This window comes from Perissodus microlepis, chromosome 20 (genome assembly GCF_051167445.1).
Source record: "Perissodus microlepis isolate ML-2025 ecotype Zambia chromosome 20, ASM5116744v1, whole genome shotgun sequence".
In the NCBI taxonomy this organism is placed as follows: Eukaryota; Metazoa; Chordata; class Actinopteri; order Cichliformes; family Cichlidae; genus Perissodus; species Perissodus microlepis.
Genome location: NC_140480.1, coordinates 32,948,860 through 32,962,565, shown reverse-complemented (window position 1 = coordinate 32,962,565; position 13,706 = coordinate 32,948,860). Strand labels below are relative to the sequence as shown.

At 41.6% G+C, this 13,706-nt stretch overlaps 1 protein-coding gene across 1 annotated transcript in view; it reads left to right on the top strand.

Annotated features, from left to right (window-relative positions):
- plxna3 (plexin A3) overlaps positions 1-13,706 on the top strand; it is a 148,953-nt gene that overhangs the window by 111,433 nt on the left and 23,814 nt on the right. Inside the window, exons 14-23 of the mRNA XM_084917251.1 lie at positions 8,070-8,166; positions 9,853-10,043; positions 10,709-10,857; positions 10,933-11,053; positions 11,341-11,477; positions 11,574-11,744; positions 11,831-11,924; positions 12,186-12,305; positions 12,480-12,599; positions 12,681-12,824. Of these exons, the coding sequence (XP_084773377.1) occupies positions 8,070-8,166; positions 9,853-10,043; positions 10,709-10,857; positions 10,933-11,053; positions 11,341-11,477; positions 11,574-11,744; positions 11,831-11,924; positions 12,186-12,305; positions 12,480-12,599; positions 12,681-12,824 (1,344 nt within the window). The remainder of the gene's footprint in view (positions 1-8,069; positions 8,167-9,852; positions 10,044-10,708; positions 10,858-10,932; positions 11,054-11,340; positions 11,478-11,573; positions 11,745-11,830; positions 11,925-12,185; positions 12,306-12,479; positions 12,600-12,680; positions 12,825-13,706) is intronic.

Sequence of the window (13,706 nt, the reverse complement as noted above, 5' to 3'; positions counted from 1 at the left end):
CACCATAAATATACTTTTATTTATTCACGCTACATAAAATGTAATAAATAAATCATATAATACAAAAACCAACTATTTACATTTCAACTTTTAACTATTTAAATTTTCAGCTTTTTCCTTTTAAACAAATTTAAAGTGAAACAACACAAAACACTGCAAACCATAACACAATTAAATATAAATGAAAATATGAAAACAAAGTGTAACTACCGCCCCTCCCCCCTCTTCCCAGCGGAAAGCACAAGGCTCGCATGCGGAGTGAAGTGGAAAAAAGTGCAAGAGAGAGGGTGAGAGAAAAAAACAAAAACAAAAAAAACCACGGCTCCCAATAAGGAGGCGTCTTGCGTCGTTTACTTCAAAGAGGCGGCTCTAAGAGCCTTTTCGTTTGCGACCGACACATCACTACTACTCGCCAGTCAGCAACCACCTGGCTACACCCAGTTGCTAGAGAGAAAATGTGTAGAGTGGTCCCTCTCTGTAACACGGTTCACTTTTCGCGGCCTCGCTGTTTCGCAGATTTTTTTTTTTTTTTTTTTTAAACAGCGCATTGTGTTCTGCCTCCTGATTGGCTGTAGACCATTGTCAATCAATCTGGTGCCATGTCTTCTGTACACTGTACTGTATGTTTGTAAGTCTTCTCCCCAACCAACATAACAATGTCGACGAAACTTTTTGCACTGTCAAAGGTAACTGTGGGTGCTTTTAGTTTCATTCTATAATACTAGACTTAGTTTTCTAAGAAGGTTTGAACTTTGAGAGTTTAAACAAGAGTGAAAAGTGTGAAAATGTTGATGGCTGTCTGAGAAAAGTATATAAAGTGTGTAGTGATGGGTTTTACAGCCTGAAAACATCTATAATAATTGTAAAAGTAGGCTACTTCGCAGATTTCACCTATCGCAGGTTATTTTTAGAACGTAACTTCCGCGATAAACGAGGGACCACTGTATTCACAAAGCGGTTTGAAAATCGTTGCTATGGGCTGATGGCTACGACTGGGTTAAATTGGTCACCAGTAGAGTGCTGTGTCACAACCTCCTTGGACATTAGCAGAGTCCTGCAGTTGTCCATAATTTACATGGATTACTGTGGCACCCAGCTGCCCTGCTAACTCACCACCAGGCTGTAGTGAAAGCTTAGCAAGTAGTTGGCGTTTGCAAACTATAGGGGACTGTGGCAGTCTGCTACTGACCAAAGCGACAGCAAGGAGATTTTCTACCAAGACCATACATCTCTGTGAGCAGTTTCATCTGGCACATACAACTCAGCTTGTTAACACCAGTGTGAAATCAAGACTGGCACCAGAGATTTAGAAAGATGGGTTATATTTAAGTTAAAATTTACGCCTTTATCCACAGTGTGGACAATTTTAGCCCCTAGATTACTAATGCACTGCCACTGCAAGGCCAGAAGCAAAGAGGCTATCTGCTGTTCAATGGTGCATATCAGACGACTTGGAAGATATAGGCTGATTTATATAACATTTAGATTGATTGATGTTTTCTGTACAGCCTCTTACTACGTTTCAGTTCAGTTATCCAAAGTGTGAATGTTCACTTTATCAAAGTGTGTAGGGCCTCTGGAAAAGCCTTTGATACAGAAGCTACAAACTCAGTTTGTAACAGTCAGATTAAAGGAAATCTGACTGTTTCATTTAAGGCCCAAACTGCCAGCTTTGTCTCACTTAAAAACCAATTAGCCTCGTTTTAAATTTCCCATTCAAATCTGTGGTGATAAAGATCACCTGTACAGGTATAAAAACTGTGAATCATAAGGTTTCCCATCCACTTTAAGTCCACTAAATTTAATCACACAGAACCCAGTGGACACCAGTGGAACTGCAGTTCAACGTACTGCATGAGCAGCTCTTAAAGAGAAACACACACACACACACACACACACGTTCAGGCCGCTGTTGCCAAGCACCTCTGACCCCATAGTGGCATCCCTAGCGACCACAAGGGTTACCATGGGGACAACAGAGCCACACATACTCTGTGTGTGTCCACCAGCTCTGTGACATTAAGACCCAGCAGGAAAGAGAGAGACAGAGGAGAGACACTAAGAAAGCAGACAGGAGCAGGAAGAGAAACACTGACAAGTAAAAAGAAACAAGAATTAAGATCGACCCGAGTTTATTGTCCCGGTGGGAGAAATGTTTCCCAGTGAATTACTCTGAATAACAAGCCAAGTGACACAAAACATAGATCACACAATCACATCTGAGCGCTCAGCAGCTCCCAGAAAGCCAATAGACACACGTAAGAAGCTTTAAAAAGACAAAGAGGGAAGGCAGGTTACACAGAGCACAGCCATGGGTCGGCTTTATTGTAACGCTCAGGCCCTGCAGTACTGTACAGACTTACTGTACTATCACTATATATTTTTAAAGAGCAGGAAAAACAAACTATCAAGCAAGCAAGAAATAATACCTCTTTGCAAACAGCTATATAAACTGTACAGACAGCACAGTGAATAGGAAAGAAGAGAACGACGGTTAAAAGTCTCTGAAGTTGTTACAGTTTCAAGGTTGTGGAAGTTCAAGTACTAAATTTAATTTAAACCTAAACATTTGAATTTGAAGAAATAAAACTCTATAGAAAAGGCTTTGCTTGCAGTATCTACACTTTACATTTCTTTTTAAAAATGTATAGATTTTTCTGCAAATAAACTCCTCAGAAGTCCGGGGGGATCGTTTTCACTTATAAATGTGGTTGCCTAGTCATTAACCTGTAAAGGTGCTTTTTGCAACTACGCCTTTGTTTTGAATATTGTTCAAGCCAAGTCAGTAACTTCAGTTGTGGGGCAGCAATCTCAGCAGAGACACCCAGACCTGCGTCTCCCCGGCCGCCTTCTCGAGCTCTTCTGGAGTGTCAGTGAGGCATTCCCAACCCAACCAAGACATGTAATCTCTCCAGCATCCGCTGGGTGTTCGGGCCTTCTCCTGGTAGGAAATGCCTGAAAGACCTCAACTAGGAAGTGCACAGGAGGCATCCTCATCCGATGCTTGAACCATCTAAACTGCCTCCTTTCCATGTGGAAAAGTAGAGTTCCTCCTGAATGGCCAAACTCCTCATTTTATTTCTAACAGAGAGTCTGGCCACCCTTTAGAGGAAGCTCATTTCTGCCACAGTCTCCCTTCTTTTAGCTACTACCCACAACTCACGACCATAGCTGAGGGTAGACTCATCAATCAACCGGATACATTGAGCGTTGCTTTTGCACTCAGCCCTCCCTTTACCACAGCAGAAAGTTTCCACTCGATACTCTGAACCAGTTCATCTTTCAATCTTCAGCTCTCTCCTTCCTTCACTTGTGAAGTTCCCGAAAAAGTCCCCGAAATACTTAGAACTTCTCCACTTGGGGCAACAACTCACTCCGAACCCAGAGTGAGCCCTCCACCCTCGTCTGACTGAGAACCATGACCTCAGACTTGCTAATTCTAATCCCAAACAGCAAGTGTGAGTCACAGATCATTGTTTGTTGAAACCAGCACGACCGCACCATCAGACACAAGCAGAAATGTGATCCTGTGGCCAATGAAGCTTACACCCTTTACCCATTGGCTACACTTGGAAACTATATCCATAAAAGTTATGAGCAGAATTACTTGGTCCTTGGTGACAAAGAACAGCCCTGCAGAAGCGCACTGCCCACCAGGTAAATTAAAAAATTAAGGTTGGAAAATTCCTTTTGCCAAAGGGAGCTTCGAACCAGCTGCTGGATGGTTCAAATTATGGGAGTGTGACACATCAAAGACTGTGCTTAACAGTGAGGAAGCTAATGAGAGGGGGAAACAGATCACTTTCATGTGTGGAGGAAACCACAAGTACAGACGTCCCACCACCTAAAGAGAAGAGAAAAGACGACCACTCTTATGGTTTCAGCTAGACCGGATATGCCAACAGTCCTCAGCCTCATCTTTTGGTAGAAGTTAGCTTATGCTAGCATTGTGCCAAGAAAGCTAAACTACACACACGAGCAGCTACTAGCCTGTGTGTGTCTTACAAAATGCATATTTGTTAGTGGAGTGGTGGCACATTTGCAAAACAAATTATAGGTCCAGATGTTACAAATGTGCTGTGAAAAGGGCCTTCATCTGACTTGAGACTCCAAATAAAATTGGCATAGAGGCTTTTTTGGATGGATATGAATACAGGTGTGCCCTGAAAGGGCAGGTCATTGTTCTTTCTATGCCTATACTCGGTGAATATAACGCTATTTAAAAATGTTCATACCCAGGGGCTCACATACGTGCACAAACACATTACAGTTGAATGCCCAGCTAAAAAAGCGATGCAACAAATGGCTTAAATGCACACGGTTTTCATGTTTTATGCTTAAAATGTAGTGACTTTGGTGCTTGGGTATTGATGCTTGAGTAGTCGTGTTTGTGCCTCATCTTGGAGGCTCAGTTGTGGCGTGAGTGTGAGATCAGGAGTGTTTGTGAGCTTCAGATGTGACAGGTTGGAGCTCTGCCACTGTACGAGCTGCAGATAAGAGCTGCGTTCACCAGCATTGCCCGTGATTGTCATCTGTGGCGCCAGTGTGTGTTCAACAGCACTTTCTCCTTTCATTTCTTATCCTGCCTGCCTCTGTGTGTGTGAGAGAGAGTGTGTGTGCGTTACAATGACTTATGATGCTGCTCTCTTGGGCTCAGCTGGCTGCTTTTAATGGAAAATCAGCACATTAGACACACACATCTCTCTCTCTGTCTCTCAATTGGTCTTGGTATTTCACATATTTCAGCTGTGTGGTCATCACTTTAACACACACACTCAATGTACTTATGTCTTTGCGAGGACTCTCACTGTATTCAAGGGCTTCTTATCTTAACCATTGCAATCTAAACCTGAATCTAATCTAGCCTCCCAGGCTGAAAAATGAAGCCAATGAGACAAAAACTGCAGTTCCTCTGACGGCCACTCGCTCCACAAGCCTGTGCCCAGAGACTCTTGGGTTGAAATTCCCATTTTTACAGCAGAAGTAAACATGTTTACAATCTGCTTTTGGTGCCTTTGAAGTATTTTTAGACTCAATTTTCCAAAATATTTCCCCTAAATATCCACATTTTAACAAAAATGTACTACTTTGGTAAAAACAACACATTCTGAAATGATAATTTTCTAAAAATGTACTCTTGAAAAATATGCTAACTTCACTAAAAGCTGCCACTTTTCCAAAATTTCTACATTTGCATAAAATGTCCAACAAAATTTTCCCCCAAAGATCTTTGCTCGGCATTGATTCACTTTCCCAAAATATCTCCACTTTTCCAAAATGTGCCCATGTGATAGAAAAATCTACTACTTCTCTAAAAAGGACACATTTTAAAAGCTAAATACATTCAAAAACATCCCCACTTTTCTAAATTTTTGCAAAATGTGTAACCAAATTGTCTTACACAAAGGATGAATTCCAAAATGCCGTCACCTTCAGAAAACTATCACTTTTCTCTAATGTCCCACTAAATATGAGGATCCATCCATCCAATCTCTTCCACTTATCCTTTACGGGGTCACGGGGGGGCTGGAGCCTATCCCAGCTTTCACAGGGTGAGAGGCGGGGTACCACCAATCACACCCACATTCACACCTATGGGCAACCCCACTAACTACTAGATATGAGGATATTTTAGGAAAATACCAACATTTTTTGAAAATGTATCTTTTCCAAAAATAAGGTTTTCTTTTAAAAACAATTGCTGTATTTGTCCAAATATCTCCAATTTCCTGAAATGCACTTGTTTTAAATGCGCTTCTAACGTTCAATAAATGTCCACATTTTACAAAGCAAAATTCTTCATTTTTTACAGAAAATGCTCCAAAACCCCAGTTTTTAGTATTTTTGGTAATTTCTTTTGATAATTTTCTCTTTCCAAATGGAACTTTACTTTCCACAAAATGTCCTCACGAGGTCTGAAATTCAATTCAGGCCTCACAAAGACACAAAAGTGCTCGCACTTATGAACAATGAGGCCGTTCTTGCAGCTCTGCAGAAAAGATCATTTTAATATCAGTGCTTTATTAATTACAGCCCTGTCTCTGCTTGTGTGTGTGTTTCCGCGTGTGTGTGTGTGTGTGTGTGTGTGTGTGTGTGTGAGGTAAAAAGCCGTAAAGCTGTGGTTGGATGGTGAAGTATTTTTTGCTGAGGATGGAATATTGACTTGAACCCGTTTTGACTTAATGAAATTTGTTAATTTTGTGTGTGTGTGTGTGTGTGTGTGTGTGTGTGTGTGTGTGTGTGCGTGTGTGTGTGTGTGTGTGTGTGTGTGTGTGTGCGTGTGTGTGTGTGTGTGTGTGTGTGTGCAGCAGACTCTGTCCTGTAGTGTCACACAGGAGGTTTTTTTTACAGTAGATGTTTTTGCTGAAGTAAGATTATAGAGCTGCCACATCTTAATTAATCTGTGTGTGTGTGTGTGTGTGTGTGTGTGTGTGTGTGTGTGTGTGTGTGTGTGTGTGTGTGTGATGTAAGTTAATGAAATGAGCAGCAGACCAGAGTCATTAAGACACATTGATTTTCAATCTTTCTGAAAACCCGACTTCGGTTTCACCGACTGCGTGTGCGGCTGTGTGACGTCAGATTATCTGGTGCCTTTGGAGTCGAGCTGACATATTCAGGACACAGCCTCTCTGTCTTCTCAGCAGCATGGGAGATGAAGTGTATTGTTCAACACACACACACACACACACTCACGCTCACAGAGGTTATATTTCTTAGATTTTTGTTCCATTAACACCCCACTGTTTATCTCCGATGAGACCGGCAGGTAGATCAGGTTCCTATCAGCTCTAAGTCCATAATGTTGTTTCTTTGACAGTGTTTTGTTGGTTACCATAGAGACCTGCAGCCGCCATGACAACACCGATCCAGTATGTGTGTGTCTGTGTGTGTGTGTCCATTTTCCTTCTTTTTCTTTAAAGCAGCACCATCTGTCCTCAATTTCTCTGAAGAGAAACTGTACAGATCTTACCTGAAGTAACGCCGGCTGTAGAAACATTAGCTGTGGGACTTTCACCATATGCTGCTGTAGCGCCTTAACAAAATGTGTTATTTTCAGTAATATTGTTACATACTTGCAATCTGCCACAACCTCAGTACCACGGACATAATTAAGAGCACATTTAAGATTTTTTTTAAAAGGCTTCCTGCTATTTAAATGGATGTCGCTATGATGCGCACCACTTACCTCAACAATGACTGCAGTTAAGCAATACTTAGGGCCTGCATTCATCTTCTCTAATGGCTATCCTGTCTCAGGCACATGTCTGCTCAGATCCCTGAAGATGGATATCTGTCTGCTGTATGGTATTTGCCATTACTGTGTTACTTAATTCTTTAAAATCTACATGCAAAGCAATTTTCCTGTTGTGCGTTGCTTTGGTCACTAGTGTACCCCGTCACAGGGTTCAATCTGGCACACCGGACGGTTTTTTAGACTCTCAAAAGTCTGCAGACTGTTTAACATGTGCCAACCCTCCATTGGCACACCCTGATGGCAGTGGTCTCTTTCAGCAGGATGGGGCTCTCAGCGAACATGACAAGGAGTTAAAGGTGCTGCCTCAGCCTTTCAGTCTGATTGAACTCCTGTGAGATGTGCTGAGGAAAAGAAAAGTCATCCAGTCCATGGTGGCCTCACATGATAATATCCAGGACTTACAGTAAAGTCTCTAAAACCTTGGTGCCTCCGGAGGTCTGTGGAGTTCAGGGTTTGATGGTTCAGAGTTGTTTTTGGAGCAGGAGGGTAGTTTTGATGTTTGTCTGACTGGTGGAGTAAGACAGGAATACTGACTGCACTGTCACTTGTGTGAATATCAGCTGTACTCATATTATTACAGTTGCCAGTGTGGTTATTGAACGCTGGCTTCAGTTTGCATTTATAAGTATATTTTACATATACAATCATTTGCATTGTTTTTTGTTCTTCTCTCTTCTCTACATTGATTTGTTCTTCTCCTCCTTTAATTAAAATTTGTTCCTGCTGCTTCCCGTTAATTAACACAGAATCAAATTTTCCGTTTCCCAATTAAAACGTGCCATACTTAAATTACTCCCCCTCTGTGTCTCTGCAGTATTGGTATGAAGGGGACGAGGCTGGTGATCTCCCGGTGGATTTCTCCATTGTCTGGGATGGAGATTTCTTCATCGACAAGCCCGCGTCTATGAAAGGTAAAACCTGCTAATCAAACTGCTCGTCTTCAGAAATCTGTGAGTCGATTAGGACTTAGCTTTTATCAACTTTGATTGTTTTATAATCAGTCTAGTTTAATTTTTAGTTTGTATGGTGAATATGAAACAAATGAGACACCATCAGTAAATATAAACATAAAGTTTATTTAAATGAAACATATAGAGCTACAAAAGTGTGCGTTTCTGTTTGTCGTAAATGAAAACAGAAAGAACAAAAAATGTTTAAATGCTCAATATTTAAAGCCCATATTGACAGAAATGAAATGCTTTGCTCTTAGAGATATTTAACGCTGGGTGTGAGCGGGGGCTTTGTGGCTCTCTTGAGGTATCCCATTGATTTGGAAATATTTCCATCCTATAAATCTCTTTTTTTTTTGTTCATAGCTTTTTGTAATATTTGCTTCTGGAATTTGGTCCTTTCATGGTTTTGCCAGTGAAACATTCACAGTGTCTGCAGCACAGGCCTAAAGCATGATCGATCCACTGCCATGCTGAACACTTAGAGAGATGTTCATGATATTCTTTTTCTCCAAACACGCCTTTGCTCATACTTCTATGAAGCAAAAAAATTCTATTTGCCTTCTAGGAGTTGTTCCAAACATGCATTTAAGCCCTTTAGATGTTTGATTGCAAACATCTGGCACTGAAATTTGTGTCGAACAGAGATTTGTTCTTCCATGAAGCTTGCATCGATGCGGGTTAGCTGCTTAGCAGAACAGAGCGACACCGCTCCAGAGTTTGCTTCCTGAAGGTCACCAGTCAAACTTCTACAAGTTGTTTCCTCTGAACTTGCAGACCTGAACTTCCACCCGTTGCTGCAAACATTCATTTTCTTCCAGTGTTCTCTTGCTTTGGGGCCATCGTGTAATTTTAGCAGCGTCGAGCAGCTGATTGCTGCTGATTGTCGGGACAGAGTTTGAGTATTTATAGCACAGGTGTCAAACTCATTTTATATCATGGGCTACATATACAACAAATTGATCTCAAGGGGACCAAACCAGTAAAACAATGTTCCTATAAACTATTTTTAAACTTCACACTCAACTCTCACATTCAATGAAGCAAAGTTTTTACCAAACATGCTAAACAGCCTGAGGAAGAAAAATAAGTATCATTTAAACAATGTATTATGAGAGTATGTGCACTTAGTTTGGTAACTTTGTGGAAAAAAAAACTGTCATTATTTCTCAGCCTAACATCTTTCAGTTTGGAATAGATTATTGTCTGAATCATTAAAAGCCCATAAACCTGCAGATGATTTAGACCTCTGGCTTGGATGAAGTTAAACGTTTGGAAAACCATTCGGATCAATCCGTCTTTTCTTAATGATTGTGACAAAATCCCAAAAAGCCTGCTTTATTTATCTGCAAGTTTCTTTGAAAATTCATCCAGTGGGATGGGTTAACCCCTCGGTGGGCCCACCACAGTGACTGTGATCACACCACATCCCCAACAAACTGATTAAACTGTGAGACTTGGATAAAGTTATGGGACTAAATGGCAAAAGGCAAAAATAATCAACAGATTTTTCTTAAACTTTCTGCTTTGTGAAAAATCACCTTATGATATCTTCATGCTGACAGTAGCAAAAATGCACATACGACTCTTCCACCTGTGATACGCCGTGTTTGACTGCTGTCTGATTAAACGTGTGCTATTTGTCAGCGTTGCTGTACAAGTGTGAGGCTCAGCGCTCCAGCTGTGGTCAGTGCCTCAAAGCTCCAACTGCCTTCGAGTGCGGGTGGTGCACCGAAAGCAGGAAGTGCCTCCTCCGACAGCACTGCCCGTCCCCCGAACAGAACTGGATGCACTACACCCGACACAACCTGCGCTGCAGCCACCCACGCATCACCAAGGTACGGAATCAAACCTGCGACTTGCATGCTGCAGGGTTGTCAGTTCACTGTAATCAGTACTGGAAGCCCTCTTCGAATGATTGCAAACAACCAATAATAAAATAATTTACCCATTTTGGCCTGATTTTACATTTCTGCCATTACATACAGTTGTGTGGTAGAACAAGGCCTTTGCACAATACTACACAATGCTGTTTGTCCCAACTAGTCACCAGAACACTAATACATAAACAGTCTAGTAATGTTGGCTTTTTGCATGTTTTGAGTCGAATATGTTTTAGAAGATATTAAGTCATGTGTGTTGCTTTGCTAACAGATGTTCACAATATTTTGTCTTCCTTGTTTATGTCAAGAAAAGTAACACAACGCAACACAAATGATCATAAAATTAAAACAACTCCCTAAAATGACCTTAAAAAGACCCTGAGGGTGTACGCCACCATCCCATAGAAACCTGTAGATGTATTGTTTAAGTTTATGCTGTTTATTAAAGGATAATCACTGCACAGACATTTTTTTATCATTTGTGTCTTTGTCTGTTTTGAAACCTATTTAAATATAACTTATTGAGACAACAAGAAAACATGGACAGACAGTAAGTGGCAGCTGCAGCAAATCAAGAAACAGATGTCATGTGATCTCTAAGCTGCGCCCCTCCCCCACAGATCAGTCCTGTGACAGGACCCCGGGAAGGAGGGACTCGGGTGACAATCGAGGGGGAGAACCTGGGTCTTCAGGTGAAGGAGATCGCCCATGTTCAGGTGGCGGGAGTCCGCTGTAACCCCATCCCCTCGCAATACATCAGCGCAGAGAGGTTAGTGGTGTCAGCATGTTGGGATGAGGACACGCTGGAGTGTGTGAGTGAGTCTGACCGTCTCTCTGTCTGCAGGATCGTCTGTGACATGGCCGAGGCTCTTCTGCCTCACTCTCCAGGCGGTCGGGTAGAGGTCTGCATCGGCTTGTGCAACGAAGAATATCGAGCTTTCTCCAGTGACACGTACGCCTTCGTGGTGAGTGCTTCAGCATCCTGTTGGTGTGTTTACGTGCACTAAAGTTACCATTTCGCACTATTAGTGATGGAAACTGAAAGGTTGAGTTATCAGGATTAGATTTCGTGGAATTTCAGACTTTCTTAAATTTAAATCTTCAGGTCTGCCTTGTCTTAACAGCGCATGGAGGAAGCCGAGTTAATTATAATGGACTATAAATTATCATACAGTGGAAAAACTCCTGTATGATACTTGATGTTTTTTATTCTTTAATGTACCACCGCTGTCTTTTGTGTTTTATTCTCCAGAGCCCAACTTTCAGCCGTGTCCATCCAGAGAAGGGACCTGTTTCTGGGGGAACCAGACTGACGGTGATGGGTCGACACTTGAATGCCGGCAGCTCTGTCACTGTCTACATAAACAAGGAGGAGTGTCTGTTTGTCAAGTTAGTTGGGATCTCTTGACTCTGACATGCACCCAACGATATATCTGTTGGTAAATAATAACCAGATGCAATGATATATCTCTCTTTCACCACCAGACGAACTGATCGGGAGATAGTTTGCATAACTCCCAGCTCCACGTCAGGCACGGGCGAAGCCCCCATCCGTCTGAAGATTGATAGGGCCGAGGTTACAAGCACAGATACCAAGTACACATACACGGATGACCCAACCATCACCAGCATTGAACCAAACTGGACCATCCTCAAGTAAATCCTCCACATTCTCCTCATCACTAATCAAATAATCAATCACGATAATGGATCTGTAACCTGTGCGTCTGTTATCTGTGCAGTGGCAGTACGCTGATAACGGTGACGGGAACCAACCTGCACACCATCCAGGAGCCCAAAGTCAGAGCCAAATATGGAGGAGTGGAAACTAACAATGTAAGAACAAAACTCTGACCTCAGTTATTCCCAAGTTCAGGATTGGGACCTTAAACTGTACCGCAGCACTTATTGGTTTTATGCTCTGAAATACAATAAAGGTTATTGGAGTTTTGAGGAGATGAAGTTTGTTTGTGAAATGTTTTAAAGCTCACAATATTCTGAAGTTTTAAACCAGTTTCAGCTGCGACCTTAGCCGTCAGCACTCTGCAGTCACCCTGCATTCTTCGTCCTAACCGGACTTCATGGTTTTCTCTCCAGTACTGCACTGTAGTCAATGACAGCACAATGACATGCTTGGCTCCTGGTCTGGTCTACACTAAACCCGACCCACCAGAGGGGGCGCTGCGGCCCGATGAGTTTGGCTTCATCTTCGACCAGGTATCGCTCACCCACAGCAAGCAGCAGCTTCTACTTTATCATAGTACAAGCTTATGACACGCACAAAAGAAAAAAAATAACCTGAATCACACAGATCAGAGATAAAAACACACGCGGAGCATTTTTTCTCTAAATGACACGTTAACATTACATTAATATTTTCATCCTGTGCAGGTGTCCTCTTTGCTGGTGCTTAACTCCACCCCCTTTACACACTACCCGAACCCAACCTTTGACTCCTTGGGGAACTCTGGGATCCTCGAGGTGAAACCAGGGTCACCCATCATCCTCAAGGTTTGAGTTCTCAAACTTGATGCAATCCATATTCAAAGTTTATGTGTGAATGATCCAGCTAAACTTGTCTGTGTGTTTCAGGGTAAAAATTTGATCCCTCCTGCCCCCGGTAACAACCGCCTGAACTACACAGTCCTGATTGGAGAGTCACCCTGCCTCCTAACCGTGTCAGAGAACCAGCTGCTTTGTGATTCACCGGATATCACCGGAGAAAAGAGAGTCGTGGTGAGTAATCTCCTCTTCATTCTTACCTTAACCTCAGTGAGTCATAGAAAACAGCAAGAAATAATCAAGAAAGGTTACAGGACACAGGAAAGGGAAGTTTGTTACATTTTGTTTTTAAAGTGAACAAAACTGTAAAATACAAAGTGGAAACACACAACTACAAAGCAAGAAAAGAGAGACAAGAGACCATAACATACAAAAATGAGACAAAACAGTCGCTGAAACCAGAAAAAACAGACAACAAAGATACAAAAAAGACCTGAAAAAGGAAAAAAAACATTATAAGGATGCTTCAGACTACACAGAGATTTAAAAAATGGCCAAAACAAAAAACAACCACAATGACCACAAAGAGCAAAAACAATCAAAGACACCAAAAAGGATTCAAAAAATGACCATAGAGCCAATAAAAGGGACAAAAACAGGTAAGAATCTCTGCAAACATCAACTTTATATAACAGAAAATGAACCAACCATGAAGCAGGAAATCAATAGATCAACTTATTACAAATAAATATTTTGTGTTGGTGTATGTAAGGTTTTTTTTTAATGCTGAATTTATTTCCTGACTGAGCTTCCGAAAAGCTTTCTGTCAGCTTTTTCCAGACCTTTTAACAGTTAATGTCTAATGTGCTTATTTCACCACAGAAACGCCACCTATTTATTGTTTATGTCTTTTGTTTACGAGGGGCAGCCAATGAGAAGAAAGTTGGCTTACAGGGAGAAATGAAAGACACCTAAAATGGCTTTTTTTAGCTAGTAGGTGAACTCAGTATGTGAAAAATAAGGATTATTTTTGAACTGTGAATAATAGAAAGCTACTTTAGTACAGTAGAATTATAAAGCTGGATATGAGAATAATAGGTCTCACTCATATTTTTA